We start from the raw sequence: 27,257 nt of genomic DNA, 5'->3' as shown, positions 1-27,257 counted from the left end.
TTAATTTCTGGTTGATTTTTTATTTTTTTTTATTTTTATTTGGAGTGTTGAAGTGGCCCTGTTAATCGAGAGTCTGCCATTTTTTCCACCATTTTCCAAACCATGGTAAAATTCACAGCAGCAAAAAAGGCTCAAAACAAAGCATGATGGATATTCTGAAGGTATGACTGTTACTAATCTCTTAGACTTTGTGTGCATGGACTAAAACACACTGTACTTGCCATCAGAGCTAAAAGGAATCGTGTATCGCTTTATTTTCTGGATCCATCACACCCTTCATCAGTCATTCCAGTCCATATTTTAAATTTATCAAACTCGCCCTCACTTATGGAAAGTTTAGTGCAGTAATTTTTTTTATCCACCTTGAGGTCGTCAAGAATTCTCTTTGCCTTCTGCCTTATCAAAGTGAGATCTCCTTTAATTTGCTGATCAGAAATCCTTATCTCTAGTTCTTAAGTACTTCATTTTGCTAGCAGTGCAATTTTTTAACATCTTTATATTATTGTTGATCAGATACAATTATTCTTACCATTCTGGGCAGTATTCCATGTTCATGTATAGTGTCACACAATGCATACAGTGTTTTCCAGCTTCAAAATCAGCAGTAAAACCCCAACTCTGGAAAGGAAATTTTAAATTTCCTTTCCAGAGTTGGGGTTAACTATTCATGGGCTCATAACTTTCTCTTATAACTTTGCAGACAGAATTTAAGGTATTCCTTGAGTGGCATGGTACATAGGTAAAATGTGTTATTTGAAGTTAATAAAGCATTCAAAACCTACATTGGTATTATTATGCTTATTTTTGAATTGGAAATATGTACAGTGTGGTCAAACATTTCATTTGTCACTGAAGAGGTAGTATTTTCTTACTACCTCTTTAATGACTGCAAAAACAGTAACTAAGTAAATTATTATGGAATTCTTAAGATATTTTAGTAGAATTAAAAGTTTTAGTAAACGAGACTTAGATCTAATTCGAAGAATTTTGTTTAAAGGTTAATTTTTATGTAGTAAATAAAAATAATATGCAAATACTTACAGCTGTCTTTGCAATAACATCAGCAGAAAATTTAAATATGTTTATTTAGATTATATAATTCTTATTCTATTCTATTCTAATTTAAACAAATTTTTCTTTTTACTTCTATTTAATTCATTTTTATTACATATCCTTAAATGTGTATCAACATCCCCCCCCCATTATTTCATTATCTGCAATAATGATACCCCCAGGGCACAACTAAACCCTATGAAAAGACTATAAAACTCTGGTCTGTACTTGTTAACAGGAGAGACTGCTTCTACAGGGATGGGATACACTTAAATAGAAAGGGTGCAAGAATGTTTGCTGATGCTATCGAGGCAGTGTTAGGTGGGTCGGAAAACTGCTAGATTGGGGGATACAAGGACTAATAGATTAACAGTAGCCACTGGCAGAGGTGAAAGTGATTCTTTCACTGCTTCTATTGAAATGAGCAGCAGTCTGGAAAATAAGATGCAGGATATTTCAGAGACTGCTAGGAATCATTGGGGTACAAGTAAACACATGGGTTGTGTTAGGGTAGCTAAGAAAAAGAACAGGTGCATGTATACTTGCGTGTACTCCAATGCTAGGAGTTTAGTAAATAAATTTGATGAATTTGAGGTATTGCTCAAAACATCAAAGGCAGATATTGTTGGGATTTCAGAGATGTGGTGTCACACAGATATAAGGAATGCAGAACTGGAATTTGGGGAGTACAATGTCTACAGAAATGGTAGACAGGATAGGAAAGGAGGAGGGGTTATGCTATTAGTTAAGAAATACATAAAATCCAAGGAAGTGATGCCAGTCGACATCGCTGGACAGTGCAGTGTCGAGTCAGTTTGGTGTGACATAAGCATTGGGAGATCAAAATTGAGAGTAGGAGTGTGCTATAGGTCTAATGACTCTGATGAGTATAATAAGAAACTGTACAGGGAAATAGAGTGGGCCAGTAAATCAGAGAGTCTTATAATGGGGGATTTTAATTTCCCAGATATTGACTGGAATTTGTGGGCTGATCACTCACACACTAGCAAGGCTTTTGTGGATTTATTGGATGATTGTTTTCTACATCAGCATGTTCGGGAGGCAACTAGAGGGAGTAATACTCTTGATTTGATTATCAGTAGTGATTTTTCATGCATTAGGAATCTGCAGATAAATGAACCACTAGGTGCCAGTGATCACAGTGTGCTGAAGTGGGATTTACTCAAAGAGGTAACTACCATTAGGGGTAAAGGGAAGGGTTATTGCTTTCGTAAAGGTGACTACGATGGACTGAGACAGTATTTAAATTCTACACAGTTGGACCAACTGATGATGTTACCAACAGCAAATTCAAAATGGGAAGAAGCATTCAAAGAACTTATCTTGGAAGCTACTAGGCTTTACATACCAACTAAGAAATATTGTTCAAGGTTTAGGCCTAAATGGATGTCAGATGAACTAATGAGACATATGGCAGAGAAGAAAAATGCATGGGATACATACAAATTAACATGTGACACAGAAGCCTATGATAGATACAAGTTGATCTGTATCAACCAAGTTACAAAGGAGGTTAGGCAGGCGAAGGCAGGTTACGAGAAATCTTTGGCAAAGGATGCAAAGAAAAACAGCAAAGAGTTCTTTACTTATGTAAACTCTAGAAGGAAGGGGATGAATCAGATTGGTCCACTTGATATCGATGGGTCAACTGTTGATGATCCTGCTCAGGTAGCTAACAAACTAAACGAATATTTTGCATCGACATTCACACATGAGGAGTTATTCAGCAATGGGAATGCCAGAGGTGTATTCAACTCTAGCAGTAAGCTAGAGAATCTTGTAATAACTGAGAGTAATGTGGAGGAGAAATTGTTGAAGATAAACACAAGAAAGGCACCTGGGGTGGATGGGATCTATCCAGTTATATTAAAGGAGGCAGCAAAGGAAGTAAGCAAACCCTTAGCCATAATTATGAGCGCTTCCTTGGACTCAGGGGAGGTACCCATGGACTGGAGATGTGCAAATGTGACCCCAATTCACAAAGGAGGATCACAGGCTGACACAAGTAATTATAGACCTGTGAGTTTAACTTCTGTTCCCAGAAAATTAATGGAGGCACTGGTTAAAGAAGCACTGCAGGAGCATCTAGACAAGACTTCAGTTATAGCTCGGACACAGCATGGTTTTGTTATTTAATGCCTGACCAATTTGATTGGATACTATGATGCAGTCACAAAAGAACTGGATGCAGGGAATAACTGATATTATATACTTGGATCTTAGAAAGGCTTTTGATACTGTTGCACATGGAAGACTGCTGCACAAATTGGAGCAGTGTGGCATTGGAGGCAAATTGCTGCTATGGATAAAGGGGTGGTTGAGAGGGAGAAGACAGAGTGGTAATCAATGGACACTGCTCATCATGGACTAATGTTATTAGTGGAGTCCCTAAGGGTTCAGTATTGGGTCCATTATTGTTTTCTGTATTTATAAATGATATTGATAATGGTATATCGAGCTTAATGTCCAAGTTTGCAGACGATACGAAGGTTGGCAGGGTTGTCAAGGACACTACTGACACTATGCTGCTGCAACAGGATCTGGAAAGGTTGAGCAGATGGGCTGAGAGGTGGCAAATGAAGTTTAACATTGACAAATGTAGCATTAGCATTAGTAGAGGCATTTGATGCAAGAAAGCAAGCTTATGCAGCATCAGCCAAAAAAAAAAAAAAAAAAAAAAACCACTTCCACTTCACCCCTCTGTTCGTTCAAAATACCTGTCCAGCTGAGCCTTAAACTTATTTAGGCTATCAACCTCCACCACAAGGGATGGAAGTCTGTTCGACCAACCAACCACCCGCTGGCTAAAGGCAAATTTCCGCACGTCTATCCTACATCTGTCTTTCCTCAATTTGAATTTATGCCCTCTCAGGTGATTATTCTGAGCTAGAGGAAGAATCCCATCAGCATTGAGCATGCTTAAACCATTCAAGGCTTTATACACCTCTATCAGATCACCTCGCTGGTGCCTAGTCTCCAGACACTGTAATTTGCAAAACTTAAGCCTTTCTTCGTAAGAGCACCCCTTTGTTCCATTCACTAATCTTGTTGCCCTTCTCTGTACTCGTTCCAGCAGCTCTACATCCTTCTTGAAATGAGGCCTCCGGACCTGTATACAGTACTCTAGGTGTGGCCTGACCATCGCCTTATACAATGGAATAATCACCTCCTTATCCCTGCTTAAAAAATTCCTGTATATCATTGACAATACTCCATGAGCTACTCTTGCAGCCCGTCTGCACTGCTCAGAGAACTTCATATCTGCCTGCACAACCACCCCCAAGTCCCTTTCATTCTCTACCACTGTCAGTTTTGTACCATAGAGTTGATACGTTGCTCTGGGGTTGCTGTTTCCCATGTGTAGTACTTTACATTTGTCAATGTTAAACTTCATTTGCCACCTCTCAGCCCATCTGCTCAACCTTTCCAGATCCTGTTGCAGAAGCATAGTGTCAGTAGTGTCCTTGACAACCCTGCCAACCTTTGTATCGTCTGCAAACTTGGACATTAATCCCGATATACCATCATCAATATCATTTATAAATACAGAAAACAATAATGGACCCAACACTGAGCCCTGAGGGACTCCACTAGTAACATCAGTCCACGAAGAGCAGTGTCCATTGATTACCACTCTCTGTCTTCTCCCCCTCAACCACCCCTTTATCCATAGCAGCAATTTGCCTCCAATGTCACACTGCTCCAATTTGTGTAGCAGTCTTGCATGTGCAACAGTATCAAAAGCCTTTCTAAGATCCAAGTATATAATATCAAAGTTATTCCCTGCATCCAGTTCTTTTGTGACTACATCATAGTATCCAATCAAGTTGGTCAGGCAAGACTTCCCCTTAACAAAACCATGCTGTGTCTGAGCTATAACTGAAGTCTTGTCTAAATGATCCTGCAGTGCGTCTTTAACCAGTGCCTCCATTAAATTTCCTGGAACAGAAGTTAAACTAACAGGTCTATAATTACTTGTGTCAGCCTTTGATCCTCCTTTGTGAATTGGGGTCACATTTGCACATTTCCAGTCTATGGGTACCTCCCCTGAGTCCAAGGAAGCTCTCATAATTATGGCTAAGGGTTTGCTTACTTCCTTTGCTGCCTCCTTTAATATAACTGGATAGATCCCATCCACCCCGGGCGCCTTTCTTTTGTTTATCTTCAACAGTTTCTCCTCCACTTTACTCCCAGTTATTTCAAGATTCTGTAACTTACTGCTAGAGTTGAATACACCTCTGGCATTCCCCTCGCTGAATAACTCCTCATGTGTGAATGTCGATGCAAAATATTCATTTAGTTTGTTAGCCACCTGAGCAGGATCATCAACACTTGACCCATCAATATCAAGTGGACCAATCTGATTCATCCCTTTCCTTCTAGAGTTTACATAAGTAAAGAACTCTTTGCTGTTTTTCTTTGCATCCCTTGCCAAGGATTTCTCGTAATCTGCCTTCGCCTGCCTAACCTCCTTTGTAACTTGGTTGTATATCAACTTGTATCTATCATAAGCTTCTGTGTCATGTGTTAATTTGTAAGTATCCCATGCATTTTTCTTCTCTGCCATATGCCTCATTAGTTCATCTGACATCCATTTTGGCCTAAACCTTGAACAATATTTCTTAGTTGGTATGTAAAGCCTAGTAGCTTCCAAGATAAGTTCTTTGAATGCTTCCCATTTTGAATTTGCTGTTGGTAACATCATCAGTTGGTCCCACTGTATAAAATTTAAATACTGTCTCAGTCCATCGTAGTCGCCTTTACGGAAGCAATAACCCTTCCCTTTACCCCTAATGGTAGTTACCTCTTTGAGTAAATCCCACTTCAGCACACTGTGATCACTGCCACCTAGTGGTTCATTTATCTGCAGATTCTTAATGCATGAAGAATCACTGCTGATAATCAAATCAAGAGTATTACTCCCTCTAGTTGCCTCCCGAACATGCTGATGTAGAAAACAATCATCCAATAAATCCACAAAAGCCCTGCTAGTGTGTGAGTATCCAGCCCCCAAATTCCAGTCAATATCTGGGAAATTAAAATCTCCCATTATAAGACACTCTGATTTACTGGCCCACTCTATTTCCCTGTACAGTTCCTTATTATACTCATCAGAGTCATTAGGCCTATAGCACACTCCTACTCTCAATTTTGATCTCCCAATGTTTATGTCACACCAAACTGACTCCACACTGCACTGTCCAGCGATGTCGACTGGCTTCACTTCCTTGGTTTTTATGTGTTTCTTAACTAATAGCATAACACCTCCCCCCTTCCTATCCTGTCTATCCTTTCTGTAGACGTACTCCCCAAATTGCAGTTCCGCATCCCTTATATCTGTGTGACACCATGTCTCTGATATCCCAACAATATCTGCCTTCGATGTTTTGAGCAATACCTCAAATTCATCAAATTTATTTACTAAACTCCTAGCATTGGTGTACACGCAAGTATACCTGCACCTGTTTCTATTCTTAGCTACCCTAACACAACCCATGTGTTTACTTGTACCGCAATGGCTCCCAGCAGTCTCTGAAATACCATGCATCTTGTTTTTCAGGCTTCTGCTCATTCTAATAGAAGCAGTGCAAGAATCTCTTTCACCTCTGCCAGTGGCTACTGTCAATCTATTGGTCTTTGTCTCCCCCCAAGCTAGCAGTTTTCCGACCCACCTAACACTGCCTCGATAGCATCAGCAAATATTCTTGCACCCTTTCTATTTAAGTGTATCCCATCCCTGTAGAAGCAATCTCTCCTGTTAACAAGTACAGTCCAGGCTGAAAAAAATTCTACCCCTTGAGCCTTGCACAATCTTTCCAGGGCCGAATTGATCGACAAGGCTCTCATCATGTAAAGTACTACATATGGGAAACAGCAACCCCAGAGCAACGTATCAACTCTGTGGTACTACACTGACAGTGGTAGAGAATGAAAGGGACCTGGGAGTGGTTGTGCAGGCAGATATGAAGTTCTCTGAGCAGTGCAGATGGGCAGCAAGAGTAGCTCATGGTGTATTGTCAATGATATATAGGAATTTTTCTAGCAGGGATAAGGAGGTGATTATTCCCTTGTATAAGGCAATGGTCAGGCCACACCTAGAGTACTGTATACAGCCCTGGAGGCTTCATTTCAAGAAGAATGTAGAGCTGCTGGAATGAGTACAGAGAAGGGCAACAAGATTAGTGAATGGAACAAAGGGGTGCTCTTACGAAGAAAGGCTTAAATTTTGCAAATTACAGTGTCTGGAGACTAGGCACCAGCGAGGTGATCTGATAGAGGTGTATAAAGCCTTGAATGGTTTGAGCATGCTCAATGCTGATGGGATTCTTCCTCTTGCTCAGAATAATCACCTTAGAGGGCATAAATTCAAATTGAGGAAAGACAGATGTAGGATAGATGTGTGGAAATTTGCCTTTAGCCAGGGGGTGGTTGGTTGGTGGAATAGACTTCCATCCCTTGTCGTGGAAGTTGATAGCCTAAATAAGTTTAAGGCTCAGCTGGACAGGTATTTCGAATGAACAGAGGGGTGAAGTGGAAGTGGTTATTTTTTATTTATTTACTTATTTATTTATTTATGTTTTTTTTGGCTGATGCTGCATAAGCTTGCTTTCTTGCATCAAATGCCTCTGCTAATGCTAATGCTAAAAGAAAATCCCTTAGACTTTCCACCGAACCACCTGGTAATGAGATTAAGTAAACTACAGTATATACCTGTTTCACAAATCAACATAAACAAATACCAAACAAACAAACAAATCAAGTTCTTGTGACTGAAGTGATCTTTCGTGACAGTACTCTTGCAAAGATAGCTGGTAATTGTTTAAATATTATTGTTTTTTACTGTATAAAAAGTAACCTTAAAACAAAATTCTTCGAATTAGATGTTAGTTTGATTTACTGAAACTTTTAATTCTACTATTTAATTCTACCGAAAAATTTTAAGAATTCCATAATAATAACCCTTAGTTACTGTCATTGCAGTCACTGAAGAAGGGGCAAGAAAAAATAATATGAAATGTTTGACCCCATTATATACATATTTTCAATTCAGAAATAAACATAATCATACCACCCACCATAGGTTTTGAGTGCTTTATCTTCAACAAATCAGACAGCATTTGTTGTAAAAATAAAGAAATAAAACATAGAGTCAGCACTGAACTGGTGTTTTAAAGGCTGAAAGTTTCTTATAGGTTGGTGCTGCTGAGTGAATGATAGGAAGTGAAGTGTACAAGTAGTAAATATAGTAGAACGTCGATTATCTGAACCACCGCCACCCAAAAAAAAAAAAAAAATTGCAGTATCTATTTTTAGTGTACTGGTTGTTATGCTGAAATATTACTCCTGCTGCTTAATGCATTCATTTCCGATTATTTGTGCGAAGATATATGCAATATAACATAGAAATAGTCTTAATTTGTCATTACAGGAGTTAAAAATCAAATGTTGGCTTTAATTACTGTGTGAACCCAGGACAGTATCCCATGACCTTGGTGCATCATTGTCTTTTCTGTTGTCCGCTGTGAGTGTGGGAGTATGGTGGCAGGTTAGCTTTCACTCAATCTGCTGCAAGCTACTGCAGTGTGAGGTTATTTCAGGCATTTTGTTTCAAATCACTCAATGTTCAAGTTTTTGTTTGTGGCTATTTCAAAGTGAAGTACTATGTCATTTTGCTTTTTAATTTTATTACTGCTACCCCTTTGGGTAGCAGTAATAAAATTAAATTAATAATGGTGTCTACAGGCAAAAGAAACCACAATGTGTTGTCAATAGAAGACAAGATAACAATTATTAGTAGACTGGAAAAGGGCAAAACCGGTGTATCTCATGCTAAGATTTTTAATATTGGTAAAGCAACCATATCAGACATAAAGAGTAGAAAAAATGAAATTTTGAAGTTTGCTTCATAATTAGACAATGAAGATGACTTTAAAAAAGGATTCCAGGATTTTCCGAGTATGGACAAGATGATGCAGAGGCACGGTTAAACAACAGTGTTGATGATCCTGGTTATCATATTTTAACTGAAGAAGAAATTGTTGCATTAGTCCAGGACGAAGAACGTGCTGATTTTAACCAAGGTGATTCTGATGACAAAGAAGAAATAGAGGAAGTGAGTAGGAGGCCCATTCACGTAGAGGCCTTCACTGTGCTAGAAACTTTAATGGTGTGAGAAACAGTCTGAATGTATTTCTATGGAGATATTGCTATTAAAGAGGATGAGAGACCAGACTACGAAAAAAAGTCTCGCATGGTTGAAATAAAAATTAAAGATTACATATTTTAAAAAATAAACCTTCTCAAGATTCATTATACTGTTATTTGTGTGCAGTTACTTGTGTTTGTTTATGTAAAAAACAAATGTGATTTATAGTTGAAACCACAAAAAACAATTAGGTAAGTTCAAAATAAATATAATATACATTTTCTTCAAAACGTTTTGGTTATTATTTATAAACCATTTCCTGAATCAATTATTTTTTATAATACTCCATATTTTAAAATTCAGTAGTAATAACCTTGCATACAATAATTTAATTGTAGGCCTAATTATACTTTGTTTCATATAAACTGAGTATTCTCGTGTATGTTTAATTATTCAAACTAGTTGATTAACCGAACCAACCTTGGTCCCAATTAGTTCGGATGATCGATGTGCTACTGTATAACAACTTGTGGAAAATTCAGCATGACAAGTTTTTTAACTAGAGTATGCGCTGACATCATGTCAGTGGGATGTTATATGCCAACATACACGACACATAATTGTTTTATGTATTTCATTGTTTGTGAAACTGTCCTGTACATTGGTTGCTCTGTGTTCTATTTGGAAGAGTGAGATTTCTATAAATGTTTACAATTTTGAAAGTTCATTTTAGTACACCCAAGTATTGCATTTTTAATTTTTTTATGTTAAAGTATTTCAGTAAGCCTCAATTTAAAGGACAGAAAAAATTTGACTGTTCCATTGTGTATTCTGAGTATGCTCGTAAATTAGAGAAAATTGAGAACTCATGAGTTATGGCAGCCACCATCATGCATCTCAATCTGTTTATGGATATACTTACTTATAATGTTCAGCGCTTGTCTGGTCTGTGCTCTGTTTCACGTGTCCCCTTAAAAAACTGGTAAAAAGAGAAAGAAGCCGTTAGAGAAGTTAGACTCTGTATGTTTGTTTCCCATGTCTATGAGGAATATGGTGTGAAAAAACACAAACTGTGTAATATGTAGACAGAAGGCTAAGCTTAAGGAGTCTGAAGAATCACCATTATTTCAGCTTCTTAGCACCAATTCTGAAAAGAAAAAAAAAAAAAAAAATTTCTAGGCACTATTATATGGTCATGGTAAATTCTTCTTCTGTCCATGTACTGTGTATTAACCAGTAAAGTCAAGATGGGGTCATTTGATGAATCAGGTTGAAAACCTTAAATAAATGCTTATTTTGTATAATTTAACTTTATTACAGTATTTCTACTATATAGATATACATGGTAACTGTTTATATGGAATGCAAATCACCGTGCTTCTTACATCGAGGCTTTGACAAGTTCAATTTCTGAAAATAATCAACTGATAATTCGTGGTTTCAAACACGAATTATGGCCTCCTGAAGTGTCTTTGGTTTCTTTTTGGCAACTGCAGATTCCACAAGTTGCCAACAGTTCTCTATAGGATTCAGGTCTGGGCTGTTTCCTGGCCAACTAAGAGTTGTAATGGACTGTTCTTCCAACCATTCTTTCACCTGTACTAATGTAAACACATTATTGTCAAACCTCTAATGCAGAAATGAAACTAAAGTAACTAGAGCACTTACAAATTGTGTAAGTTCCTACTTACACTTTTTGCCCAATGACAAGGAAGCAGAGTCGTCCCGAGAGATGCAGTTACATGGCAGGTTGAAATGGTTGGCAGCAGTTTGCCTTCCAATATAGCCAGGTTTCCATTTGCATTTACAGAACCTTCTCTGCGATACGAAATGCACCCCCATATCATTTGCTTGGTAGGGAATTTCACTGTAGATACAATACAGTCTGGATGGTATTCTTCACCATGTCTACGCTGAATTGTTTGTCTCCCATCAGAGCCCTGCAGGTTGAATTTCTTCTCATCAAAGAAAATAACTGACTTCTACTGCTCGGGGGTCCATTTGACATGCTTCTTACACCAAATCAATCTGGCCGTTTTCATTTTTTGTGTGAAGAGGGGCTTCTTCTTAGGATGATGGGCTACAAGTCCATTTTTGAAGAGGCGTCTTCTGACTGTTACTGCACTTGCTACCACTCCTGTATGTTCTTTCCATTCTCTTTTCAGCTCAGACGAAGAAGCTTTACAGTTTTTAAGGCATAAGTGCTTCAAAATGCAGTCCTGTTTTGGCGTAGAGACTCGTTTGCCTCCAGTTCCTTTTTTCCTGTCAGCAGAACCAAGACTCTTGAGTTTGGAAAGAAATCTACTCACTGTCGACTGATTACAAGACACTCTATAAGCAATATGATGGGAAGAACGTCCTTCCTCACGTAAAGCAACAATAGCACTCTTTCTTCGTGGCGGCAACTGCACGTAACGTGTCATCCTGACAGTCAAGGAATGACTGCAACTCTTGCAGAGCGTGCTTATATAACTGAAAGTAATAGCTGATGCAATATTACATCGTCAGCATCATCTATGCATGTCAATCTTATCTGATGCAATCTGTAAGAAATATTGCCATATAATTACGTTATTCGAACAACAACAATTACGATTTTAAGGGGTGATGCACTTTCTTTGAACACCAATATGTAAGCGATCAAGTAGATATAAAGGATTTACTGTACTATGATTGCATTGTATTTTTGTATGTATTAAGATATAATTTTTATATTAAATAAGTATAATTAATTGATTACGTCTGTACTTTGAAAGCATTAACTTAAACTTTTGCCACAGGTGTTGAAGTCAGAAGAGAGAAAAGAAGAAAAGAAAAAATTGTCAAAACAGGTTCAATTATGGAAAACAAGAAAAACAAGAATTTCAAGTCAGGATGAGGGAAATAATAGCAATAATAAGCAGATGCTTATCAATAAATCTAAAACAGAAAATCACATCAGTAATTCTGCTGGAAATCAGACAGAGATTGTTGAAAGGAGTAATGGGAAAATGCTGACAGAATCAATAAAAAATTCTACACTTAAAGAAAATATCAAGTAAGTTTTAATTTAGTGCATGTTGTACACAGCTGTGATTATAGCATATGGAAGAATATATGAAAGTTATTACAGCCAGTATCTAATGTGAATGATTTTAAATCAGTTTTAGCCTAAATTTAAATACTGGCTGTTTCTGATAACACAATGTAGGTAATCCCTGGGGTCTGTGTTGGATAAGTGATGTCCATTGAATCACTGAAGAACTCTCTCGAAAAATTGTGTTGCACCATGAAGATCTTCAACAATGGAAACCCTTGGTAAGATTCTTTTGATTTTCTACTGGGTTGCTAGTTAGATCTCAGTGCTAATTATCTGTTTCCATTGTTGCCAGACTGCACTGGTCACCGTGTGGCTGACAGCTGGGAAATAGAGAGCTGGCCAATATAATGTGGCTGACACGCTGAGATCTGTCCCTTGACTGGGGAGGTGCCCAAACGAATGTGCCTTTGGACCGAGACCAGTCCCAAAATTTTCAGCAACTCACAATCAATTACTGCAGAGAAACAATGACTTTTGTGTTCTTCCCCTCCATCATAGACTTTCCATAGACAGATTATATCTTTGTTCCTGCAAGTCCTATAGAGAAACTGACTTCACCATCGTCTTCCGTGGCTGTGAAAACACCAGGAGAAAGTAGCCGCGTCTTTCTGTGGCAGTTTCTCAATTTGGGTGTTCCCCCACCCCACCATACTGTGGGGGATAGCCCGAACCTTTACCAGGACTTCGTGCTGCAACCAAAAATCGCACGGACTTTTGTGACACACCAAAAATCTCTCTCTCTCTCTCTCTTTTCTACCTCTACCAGAATTTACTTAACGAACCCCGTTAATCCGGAAACTCTGATTATTCGAACTCCGGAAACTATGACCACTGCTGAACTAAACATTGATGAGAAAATGCAGTACTCCATGTCTGAAACTATCCCACATGCTTGATGATACTGAAGAAATCAGACCCACACCAATCTCTAAGAAGAGGAAGAAGAGTGGTTGCTCCCAAATCTGAAAGAGAGTTACAGTCGCACAGTGAAAACAAGGAGCCTCAGGAAAACCTGAGCCAAGCAAATGAAAATGTTTGCAATACCCACAAAAATGCTGAGTCTGCCCCCTCCTCCGAACCCTCGCTCCCTGAAGGGCTGGTCCCAAACCAGATGCTAGCCCTAAGAGTCCAATTGGAGAATAAGCTACAGGAATCCTTGAGTAGGATAACCGCTACTCTCAGAGGGGAAATAGTGAGCATATAGATCAAGCTGGAAACAATCCTACACAAAGTTCATATCGGAGCAGAAGCAAACAAGGCCAAACTGGAGGCCTACAAAGAGAGTAGGGCAAGACAAATGCAACAGCACGCCCCCTCATATGCTGATGTGCTGAGGACCAAGCAAACAAGGGAACAAACTGCAGACAAAACCAGCCAGAGTAGGAAGCCATCCCTACTGAAAACTCCAAATCTGGTCATCCTGAGGCCCGCTGCAGGAGAAGAGGAATCTACAAGCGAGGAAATCAAAACAAAAGTCATAGCAAACGTGAAGGAAGACTTAAAGACAACCAGAATAAAAGGAATATGGAAAACACGCACCTTTGGAATTGTCATAGAGATGCAGACCAATGAAGAAGCTCAACAAATCATAAGAAATCCCAAAATTGCAACACTGGGCCTCACTGCTGAGCCCCCAAGGTGAAAAGGGCCAACAATGATCATTTTTGACCTTAGCCCCAACCTCTCAACAAGACAACTGAAGGATAAGATATATAGACGAAACCTGCAAGATACCTTACCGGACCATGACCAAGACCAACTAATAAATACTAGATATTCCAAGCAAATCAGGAACAGTGGAAACACGATTTTGTCCCTTGATCACCTGCCAGGTGATCAAGGGACAAAATCGGATCTTCATTGAATGGGGAAGTCAGATTCTGGGAGCATGTGGTCGTACCAAAGTGTTACATGTGCTGCAAATTCGGTCACACTTTCCATACTTGCCCAATTGGAACCAACCTGTGGTCACTGCTCAGAGAAAGGGCATCACTACACTAACTGCCCTAACAAGGCTAAGGAACCTGTATATGCCAACTGCAGGGCTGCAAAAATAGACTACGCGCATTCTATCAGGGATTCCAAATGCCTTATATACTTAAAAGCACAAAGCACATACCAGCTAAGAACTGATTATGGGAACATGCCCTAAAGGTTACAACCACAGAGTGCTAAGCATACACCAAGTAAATGCACAGCGAGCCTGGGCAGTGGCCAAGCAGGTGAGGACTAAAACGGATGAAAATGCAGATGTAATAATAATACAAGAGCCTTACACATACATGGGGAAGGTCAGAGGCTACCCACTGGCCTACAAAGTTATACAGAAGGACAAAGGCACCCCATGGACGGCAGTCACGGTTCGCAACTCAGAGATTGTCACCAAGATTCCACAACTTACCATGGCTTGGGCGGCATGTGCCTAAATCATCAGTTCAGTGGAAGAAATCTTTGTTATTTCACTCTACAGTCAACCAAGAGAAGACATAAATCTGGTCATAACATACCTACAGGCTGTTATGAGGTATATAACGAGGCAGCCCAAAGTATCCTCCAGGGCTGTGAAGTCATCATTGGAGAATGTCAATTGCAGGTTGCTGGTGTGGCACAGTAGAATGCAGGACTGGCGGGGCATCAACAATGGACTCCAACTAGAAGGATTTCTCTCAACCTCATCCTTCACTGTTCTGAACACACCCTTCCAACTACCTACCTACTGCAACACTCTATGGGAAGCAACCATAGACATCACCATAGCCACAAGAAATGTTGCAGCATACATCACTGATTGGCAGGTGCAAGATGCCTGGACAACATCCGACCACCGGACAATAACCTACTGGATAACAAGAACAAAGGCAAGAAACCTCATAAGCAGACTGATGCTGAATAGATTCAAGGTAGAAACAGCAAACTGGGAACTGTACAGGGAATATTTACAGTCAAGCGCAAACCAACTGAAGAACAGGATGACCATGCAAACCGGAACAAATCATGCTGCCAGCGTGCCTGATCCAGATGTCTTGCAGCAAGACATAACACAACTCATAACATCCTCATCGGAGATAGCGATGAGAAGGAAAAAACCGGCCACTGGAGAGAAGCCCTGGTGGATCCCTGAACTTAGAAGAATGCTTAAGGAAGCACAGAGCAAAAGGAAAGAATACCAAAGGGCAAGAAGGACGTGGCCACCAGAGGAAGTGGAAATCTTACGACAGTGCTACCAAGAAAAGAGAAATGCTTAGACCGAGAAAATCAAGAAAAATAAGAGGAAATCCTGGGTGAATCTCATCTCCACAACAGGCAGCACTGATCCCTGGGGAGTGGTGTACAAAATCATCACAAACAAGTTCCACGGGGGGGGGGTGAACAATGCCACAAGGCACAATAACGAAGACATGGGAGTCCACCATCAATATCTTGAATGTAATATTCCAGGAACCACCTACACTAATGCTACACCGCCTACACTAAGGAAATATGTGATGCAAATCAAAATTTCACAATGCAATGGCAGGAGCATCCTTTCACTATGGATGAGCTACGGGCCTTGGCACTGAAAATTAATAACCAAAGATGCCCTGTTCCGGACTTGATAGAACTTGATTTTGAACCAGAGATACTCAAAAAGGCTGTGGAATATGAGCCTGAACTCCTCTATCTCTTTAATACCATCCTATAAGCATGGAAATATCCAACATACTGGAAGACAGCCAACCTGAAGCTGATCTTAAAAAATCCTGCCAAGCAACCTGACCAACCAGACTCATACCACCCTATAGCCCTTCTCTCAACCATAAGTAAATTGTACGAAAGATTATTTCACAGAAGAATACTAGCCCGCTACACTGCAGCAAACCTCACAAACCCTAATCAATTCAGGTCAAGCCTGGTCTGTCAACCATTGAAGCCATCCAGAAACTTCAGACTGAGGCACAACAATGTACCAAGAAATACTTCCTCGCCATCCTTGTCGACTTCGCCGGGGCATTTGACTTACTTTGGTGGCCAAGCGTCCTCTCCAGATGGCAGAGACCCCCCCCCCCTTAACCTCTACCAGAGTATCCCTACCTGGAGTATAGAGGTAATCACGCCATTCCAGAAAGTAACCAAGAGTATCTACAGGGTCTACCTACAGAGATCAGTCCTGGGGCCGCTCCTCCCGTGGAACATGGTCTTTGATGAATTTCTTGCAGTGGACCTGGGAGAGGCAGGATCCCAGGCCTTTGCTGATGACCTAGTCCTGACTGTGGCAGTGGACTCAAGGGCAGGACTGGAGGCCCTGGCAAACCACGTGCTGGAGATCCTGCAGGAATGGGCGACGACTCACTGCCTAAAGATATCATCAATGAAGACTTGCTCAATCCTACTGAAGGGAATGCTTGATATCAGAAGACCACCCATAATTAAACTGCAAGGGAACACAATAAAGCTAATGAAACAAGTGAAATATCTCAGACTTATCGTAGACAACAACCTGTCCTTTAAACCACGCCTCCTATACTTAAAAGAAAAAATAAGGAAATACACGCCAATGATTGCCAGGGTGTCAGGACGAGACTGGGGGCTAAAAAGACGCACCCTGTCTCTGTACTACAAGGCGGTTTTCATCCCTGTGATCACCTACGGAGCATCCATCTGGTGCAAGAAAGTGATCACCGTGGTTAATAGAAAACTTCTTGACACTATGTCTGCCGGGAGCAACTATTGATGATGTCACCAACAGATTGTCAGATTTTAAAGGGGGTAAAGAAAATATTATTATTCATGTGGGGACAAATGATATTAAACATACACGATCTGACGATTTGTTGGAAAAATACAGGACCATGCTGAGGAAATGTCGCGAGCTAGGCCATAATGTCTATTTGTCTGCAATTCTGCCCAGACACGATAGGAGGGATTATATGTTAAGAGCCTTGTGGATTAACTCAAGACTTGAAGGAATCTGCAAGGCTTTAGGGGGTAAATTTCTATCAGCTTGGCCCACACTTGTAGGTAGAAGGAATTTGTTTTGTAGAGACGTGATACACTTAAACAAAGGTGGTGCAAAAGTTTTTGCCAGTATTATTGAGGATACCTTAAAGGTTCAGGGAAACTGCTAGTTAGGGGGGATGTGGGTAATACTGACACGCGTTTATCTGATAATATTGGTCAATGTAACTCTTGCACATAACTAAAGAGTTCTTATCTGTTACCCCAACTGGACGTATTATCTAGATGTTCTGGGGGCAAAGACGTTTCACGTGAGCGGGTAGCTAATATCAGGGAAGAGAGCCTAAAAAACTTCAAGGGTTGTGTTAGAGTTGTTAAATATACAAGAACAGTAAATCTTAATTGTTTATACAGTAACGTTAGAAGTGTCGTCAATAAAATGAGTGAATTCAAACTGCTGGTTAAAACAAGTAACGCGGACATAATAGGGCTTACAGAGACGTGGTGCCACCCGGAAATTGGGGATGATGAGTTTCAGTACGGCTTGTATAATGTATTTAGGAAGGATAGGTTAGATAGAAGGGGTGGTGGGGTAATGCTTCTTATCAGAAGCAGCCTGAGTGCGATGCTAGCTTTCCCAGATTCAGACATTTCACATGCTAGTATAGAATCTGTATGGTGTGAGATAGTTGAAAACAAAGGTATAATGCGAGTAGGAGTAATCTACAGACCAGGTGATTGTGAAGATTATGACAAAAGCCTCTACATGCAAATGGAATGGGCAAGTAAACGTCAATGCCTTATTATGGGTGATTTCAATTTGCCTCTAATTGATTGGAGTAAATGGGAAGGAAACTCGACATGGGGAACAAAATTTTTAAATCAACTAGATGACTGTTATTTGTATAAACATGTCAGGGAAAGTACTAGAGAAAAGAATATCCTAGACCCCATCATTACACATGAATCAGATGACATAATAGGGCTGACAGTAGAGGAACCAGTAGCAGGAAGTGATCACGGAGTTCTACGGTGGATGATGACGAGAGAGGTAGCAGAAGTAAAAGGCAAAGGAATGGTTTTTAATTTCAGAAAAGGAAATTACGATGCCTTAAGGTACTACATGGCCTCTATTAACTGGGTAGATATTGCGCTGAGAATGAATACAATTGAACCATGGTACGCTTTTAAAACATTAATCACAGATGCCTTGAATGCGTATATACCATTAAAAAAATACTCCACGAGGAGGGTTCCAAGTTGGATGAATAGTGAAGTTGCCACATTACTTGAGCAGAAAAAGGTGGCATGGAAAGGTTACAGAGCAATAAAAAGTACTGAAGCCTATAACAGCTACAAGGTGATGTGTAATAGAGCCACAGAAAAGGTTCGACAGGCAAAGGCAGTTTATGAGAAATCACTAGCAAACAGAGCAAAGAGGGGGGATAAAGAATTCTTCACATATATAAATGCCAAGAAGAGCAGGACAAACCAGATCGGACCTTTACGTAAGGGAAAGGGGATAGTAATAAATACACCAGCTGCCGTTGCAGATGAACTCAACAGTTATTTTGCATCGATATTTACAAATGAAAAGCCTTTTGTGGCAATGGGAAATTGTGGGAGCGAAGTTGAAAAATATGTAATTAATGATACTGAAATTTCGCAAGATTATTTAATGAAAAAACTTTCGCGCCTACAAACCAGTAAGGCTCCTGGAGTTGATGGAATATACCCTATAATCTTAAGGGAGGCGGCAAGCGAGTGCATTGAACCATTGAGGCTAATTATGCGAGCATCACTAGACTCTGGGGAGATTCCCTTGGATTGGAAAAGTGCAAATGTATCTCCCATACATAAGGGTGGCTCTAAAAGTGAAGTTGGAAATTATCGACCTGTCAGTCTGACTTCAGTAGTAGGGAAAATCATGGAGGCAATGATCAAGGGTGGAATTCAGGATCATTTGGATCGAATTGAAATTCTCAAGGATACTCAGCATGGTTTTGTAAAGGGAAAATCATGTTTAACAAATCTGGTTCGCTATTTCGAAAGGGTCACTCACGAGCTGGATTTAGGGAATAATTTCGACATTGTTTATTTAGATTTCAGCAAAGCTTTTGACTCAGTCCCACATGAGTGGTTGCTTTATAAGCTGGAACAGGTTGGAATCACTGGGAAAATCCTTAGATGGATAGAAGGATGGCTTCAGGGCAGGAGGCAGAGGGTTGTGATAAATGGCTATTCCTCAGATTGGGTTGATGTAAGAAGTGGGGTTCCCCAAGGATCAGTATTAGGACCACTGTTGTTTTTAATTTTCATAAACAACATTGATGAAGGGATAGAGGGCGTGATGTCTAAATTTGCAGATGATGTTAAAATTGGTAGAGTAGTTAATGATCACTGTCAAGCTGAGCTTCTTCAGAGAGACCTAGATAGACTTCAGGAATGGTCAGAAAAATGGCAGCTGTGCTTTAATCCAACAAAGTGTAAGGTATTACACCTGGGAAACAGTAATTCCAAAAAAAACTTATTCACTTGGTGGAGTTCAACTAAACCCAGTACTGGAGGAAAGGGACTTGGGTGTTACGATACGGTCAGACTTGAAATTCTCTGAGCATTGTAAACAGGTTGCAAGGAAAGCCCATGGTGTCCTATCGATGATCTATCGAACTTTTGCAAGTAGAGATAGGGACGTGATAATCCCATTATATAAGGCTTATATTAGACCACACTTGGAATACTGTGTTCAAGTTTGGAGACCGCACCTAAAGACGTTTGTTATTTGTTATTTGGTTTTTAGGAGCATTAGCAACTAAGGCCATATTGCACCGGGATATGCGGTGGTCATTCCCTGACTTGGACTGCAGGAAGTTTTATTTTAGCCAGCAAGTTATAAATTACTGGAATAAGTTGCCTTCATGGGTGGTAGAGGCCGACAGTTTGGGGAAATTCAAAGGTCATCTGGGTAGTACTTTCGGGTAAGGGAAGCGCATAGGAAATTAAACCTATAGTTTAGGTTTAATTTCCTTTTTTTATTATTATTAATTATTATTATTTAGTTTTTTTTTTTTTTTTTTTTTTTTTTTTTATCATTGTTTTGTTCGGATTTTTTTTTTTTTTTTTGGCTGGTGCGGCATAAGCCATAGGCTTTCTTGCACCATGTGGCCGTTACTAATACTATACAGCGAACCATACTCATTACCATAACAAGAGCCTGCAGGACAGTGAGCATGTACGCCTTGCAGGTCCTGGCTGGGGCCCTGCCACTGGACCTGGAGGTTGTGCACTGTGGTATGTTATACCACCTTTCGAAAGGGAAAACAACAAACCAGATTGGATATATCATAGGGCCCGGCAAATGCCTGCACAATACAGAAAAGAAGCAACTGCTGACCCATTTACACATGTGGCAGAACCATTGGTCTGCATCTACAAAGGGAGAGGTTACAAAAAAAATTCATACCGCACATAGACAGTGTACCCCCCGTCCATTTTCCCCAGGGCTTCTTGCTGACAGGTCACGGACCAATAAAGGCCTAACTTACAGCGCTTAGGATTATTGATGATGGGGAATGCACCTGCGGTGAAGAAGAATCATGGAAATACTTGATGTACGAATGCACGTTATACGAAGATCTAAGATGTATACTCATTACGGAAATCATGCACTTGCCTAAAAACTGGAACACCAACTCCTTGAATCCGAGGATGAATATAAAGCCTTCAGCAAATTATGCCCAAAACTATTTGCAAGAAGAAGACAGGAAGCGGCCCCATAAAACAACATGTGGAATGCACTACCAGCACATCGACAGACACAGTTAAGTAAAGGAGACAGAACCATGGAGCTGACAGAAACTGCTACCTGATGATGCAGGGAACCACAAAGCAGAACTACAAACCCAAGGACTAAGGAGAAATTGTTGAAGATAAACATAAAAAAGGCACCTAGGGTGGATGGGATCTATCCAGTTATATTAAAGGAGGCAGCAAAGGAAGTAAGCAAACCCTTAGCCATAATTATGAGAGCTTCCTTGGACTGAGGGGAGGTAACCATGGACTGGGGATGTGCAAATGTGACCCCAATTCACAAAGGAGGATCAAAGGCTGACACAAGTAATTATAGACCTGTTAGTTTAACTTCTGTTCCAGGAAAATTAATGGAGGCACTGGTTAAAGACGCACTGCAGGATCATTTAGACAAGACTTCAGTTATAGCTCAGACACAGCATGGTTTTGTTAAAGGGAAGTCTTGTCTGACCAATTTGATTGGATACTATCATATGGTCACAAAAGAACTGGATGCAGGGAATAACTTTGATATCATATATTTGGATCTTAGAAAAGCTTTTGATACTGTTACACATGGAAGACTGCTGCACAAATTGGAGCAGTGTGGCATTGGGGCAAATTGCTGCTATGGATAAAGGGATGGTTGAGTGGGAGAAGACAGAGAGTGGTAATCAATGGACCCTGCTCTTTGTGAACTAATGTTATTAGTGGTTTCCCTCAGGGTTCAGTGTTGGGTCCATTGTTGTTTTCTGTATTTATAAATGATATTGATGATGGTATATCAGGCTTAATGTCCAGGTTTGCAGACGATATGAAGGTTGGCAAAGCTGTTAAGGACACTAATGACAGTACGCTGCTGCAACAGGATCTAGAAAAGTTGAGCAGATGGGTTGAGAGGTGGCAAATGAAGTTTAACATTGACAAATGTAAAGTTCTACGTATGGGATGCAGTAACCCCAGAGTAACATCAACTGTGTGGTACTACACTGACAGTGGTAGAAAATGAAAAGGACCTGGGGGTAATTTGTGCAGGCATATATGAAGTTTTCTGAGCAGTGCAGATGGTCTGCAAAAGTAGCTCATGGTGTCCCCATGTATAAGGCAATGGTCAGGCCACACCTGAGTACTGTGTTCAGGTCTGGAAGCCTCATTTTAAGAAGGATGTAGAGCTGTTGGAACGAGTACAGAGAAGGGCAACAAGATTAGTGAATGGAATGAGGGGTTGCTGCTATGAAGAAAGGCTTAAGTTTTGCAGATTACAGTGTCTGGAGAGTAGGCACCTGCAAGGTGATCTGATTGAGGTGTATGATTGAATGGTTTGAACATGCTCAATGCTGATGAAATTCTTCCTCTTGCTCAGAATAATCACCTGAGAAGGCATAAATTCAAATTGAGGAAAGACAGTTGTAGGATAAATGTGTGAAAGTTTGCCTTTAGCCAGTGTGTAGTTGATAGGTGGAACAGACTTCCATCTTTTATTGTGGAAGTTGATAGCCTAAATAAATTTAAGGCTGAGCTGGACAGTATTTGGAACGAATGGAGGGATGAAATGGGAGTGGGTTTTTTTTTTTTTTTTTTTTTTGGCTGATACTGCATAAGTTTGCTTTCTTGCATCATATGCCTCTACTAATGCTAACCAATACTGTGCAAGGAGTATCAACGACAGGTACTCAAACAGAAGTTACGTTTCTCCCAAACATATCAATGTCAGACTGGGCTCAGTCGATTTTGGCAGCTGTGCTCTTATTTAGCAAACCATCTAAAACAAGCAGGGCTATTAATACACCAATCACTTTTCCGCATAACAGTAATAACCCACAATACTCAGAAAGTGATGATTCTATTAAAACTGACTCAATAGAAATGGAAGGAAACACTGACCATGAAGAACCAGTTCTCGACCTCATCCCAGAGGAAGAGATGGAGACAGGAAGACCGTACTATCCGAAAAGAAAATCTGTTCACCATAAGCCAACAGCTCCTTGGACAGAAAGTAAGGACCCCACTACATCTAAATAATGCCCAGTTTCCTTTAAATGGAATTGTAGAGGATACTGCAGCAACCTTGATGACATTCAGTATAACCCAGTTGCCTTTTGCATTCAAGAAACTAATTTAACCGCTTCTGTTACTACCACACTTAAACATCATATTTACTAGAGAAAAGATAGTGTCTCCTGTAACCAATTCGGCTCGTGGAGGGGTGGCAATTGTAGTCAGCTCCAATATCCCTTCCCAACCATTAATGCTACAAACAAATCTTGAAGCAGTAGCCACTCAAATATCCTTTCGTTTTGCTCTTACCATTGTCTCTCTATATCTTTCCCCTAACAAAGACATCTCATACAGTGATCTTGAAACTCTTGTATCTCAGCTGCCTCCTCCCTTTTTTCATCATGGGGGATTTTAATCCACTTAATCCTTTGTGGGGTGATAAGATATATGATAAACAGGGAAAAATATTAGAAAAGTTTCTTGATAAATTAAATTTGACACTACTGAATACTGGACTACCCACTTATTTTCACCTGCCTTCTGGGTCAAACTCAGCAATTGACCTCTCCATATGCTCACCAACTCTTTTTCCACTGTTTGACTGGTCTGTTCATGATAGTCTACTGGATAGTGACCACTACCTAATAGTCTCAAAAGGACATAGCAGTGCTCTCGGAGAGTCTTTTTCTCAAACCTCTGCCGTATCCTCATAATCCAAAATTCCGGAAATTAAAGTCTCTTGCTGAAAAAACAAAGTTAAATTTTGGCACTAACCACCATCAATCATACAGCTGTCCCTTTACCATAATTGAAATACGGCTTGCTCTTAACAGCTCAAGACCTAGTGCTGCTGGACCTGATAGAGTTCACCATTCCATGTTAAAAGAGCTGAGCAAAAAGTTGCTTTGTGTCTTACTTCTTCTGTATAACCAAATTTTTACAGAAAATGCTTTCCCCGATACCTTGAGACATGCATATGGCATAGCATTATTAAAACCTGGCAAAGACTCAATGAATCCATGTCATTACCAACCTATTGCCTTTACTAGCTGTATGGGCAAAATAATGGAAAAAAATAGTAAACTCTCGTCTCACCTGGTTGCTGAACAAATATAACCTTATTAGTTCATCACAGTGTGGATTTCATACAGGTAGATCAATTTTAGACCTCTTGACTCAAATGGAAACCCAGATTTGCAATGCCTTCGTAAAGAAGGAACATCTGACTACAGTTTATTTAGACATAGAGAAAGCTTTTGACACAGCTTGGCGATACGAAATTCTTTGTGATCTCTACACTTTAGGTTTCAGGGGCAATATGCCAAAGTTCATACAGAACTTTCTGAAACAGCAGTTGTTCCAGTTGCGCATTCAGCCCACCCTCTTTCGTAACTTCATCCAAGAAGTGTTCCATGGGGTTCAGTTTTAAATGCCATGCTATTTATTATAAAAATAAACTCAGTATCAAAGATCGTTCCACCCACTGTTTTTACTACTTTACATGCAGATGACTTTAGTATCGCTTGTCACTCCCAAAACATGAGAATTATTGAGAGACAACTTCAAGATGCTCTTAACAAGATTACGATATGGACTGCAGATAGCAATTTTCACATATCACCTGAAAAATCTGTAGCAGTTCACTTCTGTAGAAGACATAATCTCCATCCCGACCCAATTCTGAAGCCGGGAAACTACGACATACCTGTTGTGCCTACTATCCGATTTCTTGACTTGACCTTTACTGACCATATCAAACAACTTAAAATCACCTGTTTCAAGAAATTGAACATATTGAGAGTATTATCAGCTACATCATGGGGTGCTGACCGTAATACACTTCTTCATTTATATCACGCTACTGTAAGATCATGATTAGACTATGGATCTCCAGTTTACAACTCTGCGTCTTAAGGTTTTTGGACCCTATTCACCACAGTGGCCTGCGCATTGCTCTTGGAGCCTACCACACATCTCCAGTCCAGAGCCTTTACGCTGAAGCTCACGATCCTCCACTCTCTCTCTCTCTCTAAGAAGGCAAATTTTACTGTTAAGTTATGCTGTCAAAATCAAAAATCAACCCCTGCATCCAGCATGGAAACATCTATTTACTCCAGATTGGGAGAACTTGTGTGCTATTTATCCATCAATAAATCGACCTGCTGGCATACATCTTCGCTCATTACTCGATAATTGGCAGCTAGACCTTTCTAAAATAGCCACCACCAGTTTCACTGTTCCTCCATGGACTCTGTCCTGCAGTATGTGATCTGTCCCTGCAAGAATGGGGGAAAAGTACTCTTTCTCCACAGAATATAAAACAGCTTCACAAATCTCTAATTGAAAAATTCGAATCTTATACCCAGATATACGCTGATGGCTCCAAACTGACCATCATGTTGGTGCTGCTGTTGTTCTTTCATCGTCCGTAATCTCCAGTCAGTTACCTTTAGAATGCAGCATCTTTACTGCTGAACTACATGCCATACAAATGGCCCTGGAAACCATAAAATTGCATCAGTTTACCCATAGTGTTATTTTTACCTACTCCCTCAGTACCCTTCTCACTTTACAGCAACCAAGAAAACATCACAACTACACATCACAATTCAGCAAGTTATGAATATTACCTACTTGGTAATATTCATAACTTGCTGAATGACCTAGCTAAAGACATGAAAGTAGTAAAATTTTTTGGATCACTAGCCCTGTTGGCATAACTGGCAATGAGAGTGCTGACCATGCAGCTAAATCTACTGTGGAACCAGTTGACACTTGACCAGTTGACAGTTGAGAGGGCGCTGAATCTCTTTAAAAGTTACAGCTGTCAGTTACAGGCTCCGCAAAAACGATAAGTGTTTGCCTTTTATTTACATGATTGTTATTTTATATTGTACTTAATACGTAGTCATATAGTTATAGTTATGCTGGTTATTTTTTATTTTTAATTTAGATAAAGAGTTTTTGTGGATTTTACTTACGATAGGTAAAACCGTTATTTCGTTCCATTTTTGTAGCCATTGTTTTTGGATATAGTGGTAGGGAATTCAAATTTTTTAATTGAGGTAGCTAGGTAGCTCTAACGCATAATTATATAGTAATACGCTTCACTGTTTCTATTTAATAGTTTCTATTCAAATACTATTGACATTTAATTTATTGATTTTATTAATTTAAACTACCATGCCCCAAACTAGAGCAGCAAAGCAACGGGCACAAAGTGGCAGGAGTGCTGTGACTCGGGGGAGAACTGAGGGGGGCAATTTTCCAACGCATCACAGCCTAAAAAAATGTGCAACTTGTGAAATGTTTGCCGAACTCTCTGGAACGGAACATGATATTGCCATGGGGATGTCTTTGTGTGTGCGCGATGTAAGGAGTGTAAGGAAATCAGGCGACAACTCAGCATTGTTATGGGCCTATATGAGAGTTTGAAGGACAGGGTGGATGCCCTCGAAAGATCTAAATTAAGGGGCCCATCAGGCTCTCAGCTGCCCACATCAACGCCAGAGCTTGCACTTGGTCATCACGCAACACAGCGGCAATCCGTAAGGCAGAATGCGCTGGTCCCACAGGAACTAGTAGTTGTTGGTGACTCTATTGTGAGGGAAACGGGGAACATCCTTTGTAAAAAGGATAGGTGGAACAGGACCAGGGTATGTCTGCCAGGGGCAAAGGTTGATGACGTTGTAGAGCGGATATCATCTTTCAAGGGCACAAAAGGTGATATAGTTGTACACGTTGGCACTAATGATATTAAGAGTAGGAGACCGGCGGAATTACTCAACAAGTACAGGTCACTGTTGAAAAAAAGCCATGAAATAGGGTTGAATTTGAAAGTGTCTGCAATTCTGCCCAGACACGATAGGAGGGAGTACATGATGAGAGCCTTGTCGATCAATTCGGCCCTGGAAAGATTGTGCAAGGCTCAAGGGGTAGAATTTTTTTCAGCCTGGACTCTACTTGTTAACAGGAGAGATTGCTTCTACAGAGATGGGATACACTTAAATAGAAAGGGTGCAAGAATATTTGCTGATGCTATCGAGGCAGTGTTAGGTGGGTCGGAAAACTGCTAGTTTGGGGGGATACAAAGACTAATAGTTTAACAGTAACCGCAGGCAGAGGTGAAGGTGATTCTTGCACAACTTCTATTAGAATAAGAAGCAACCTGGAGCGAGGGATGTTGGGGGTTTCAGGGACGGATGGCAGTCATCATGGAATAGTTGGGTATATGGG

At 40.1% G+C, this 27,257-nt stretch overlaps 1 protein-coding gene across 2 annotated transcripts in view; it reads left to right on the top strand.

Annotated features, from left to right (window-relative positions):
• LOC150080692 (RNA exonuclease 4) overlaps positions 1 to 27,257 on the top strand; it is a 120,020-nt gene that overhangs the window by 33,573 nt on the left and 59,190 nt on the right. For both annotated transcript variants that reach the window (XM_090381218.1, XM_090381217.1), the window contains exon 2: positions 12,001 to 12,257. In XM_090381218.1, coding sequence (XP_090237344.1) covers positions 12,124 to 12,257 — 134 coding nt within the window. In that variant the 5' untranslated portion in view covers positions 12,001 to 12,123. The remainder of the gene's footprint in view (positions 1 to 12,000; positions 12,258 to 27,257) is intronic.

Source organism: Mastigoproctus giganteus, chromosome 9, assembly GCF_048544385.1.
Source record: "Mastigoproctus giganteus isolate SK-2022 chromosome 9, ASM4854438v1, whole genome shotgun sequence".
NCBI lineage: Eukaryota > Metazoa > Arthropoda > Arachnida > Uropygi > Thelyphonidae > Mastigoproctus > Mastigoproctus giganteus.
The sequence above is the reverse complement of the archived record's forward strand: the minus strand, read 5'-3'. Positions and strand labels throughout refer to the sequence as shown.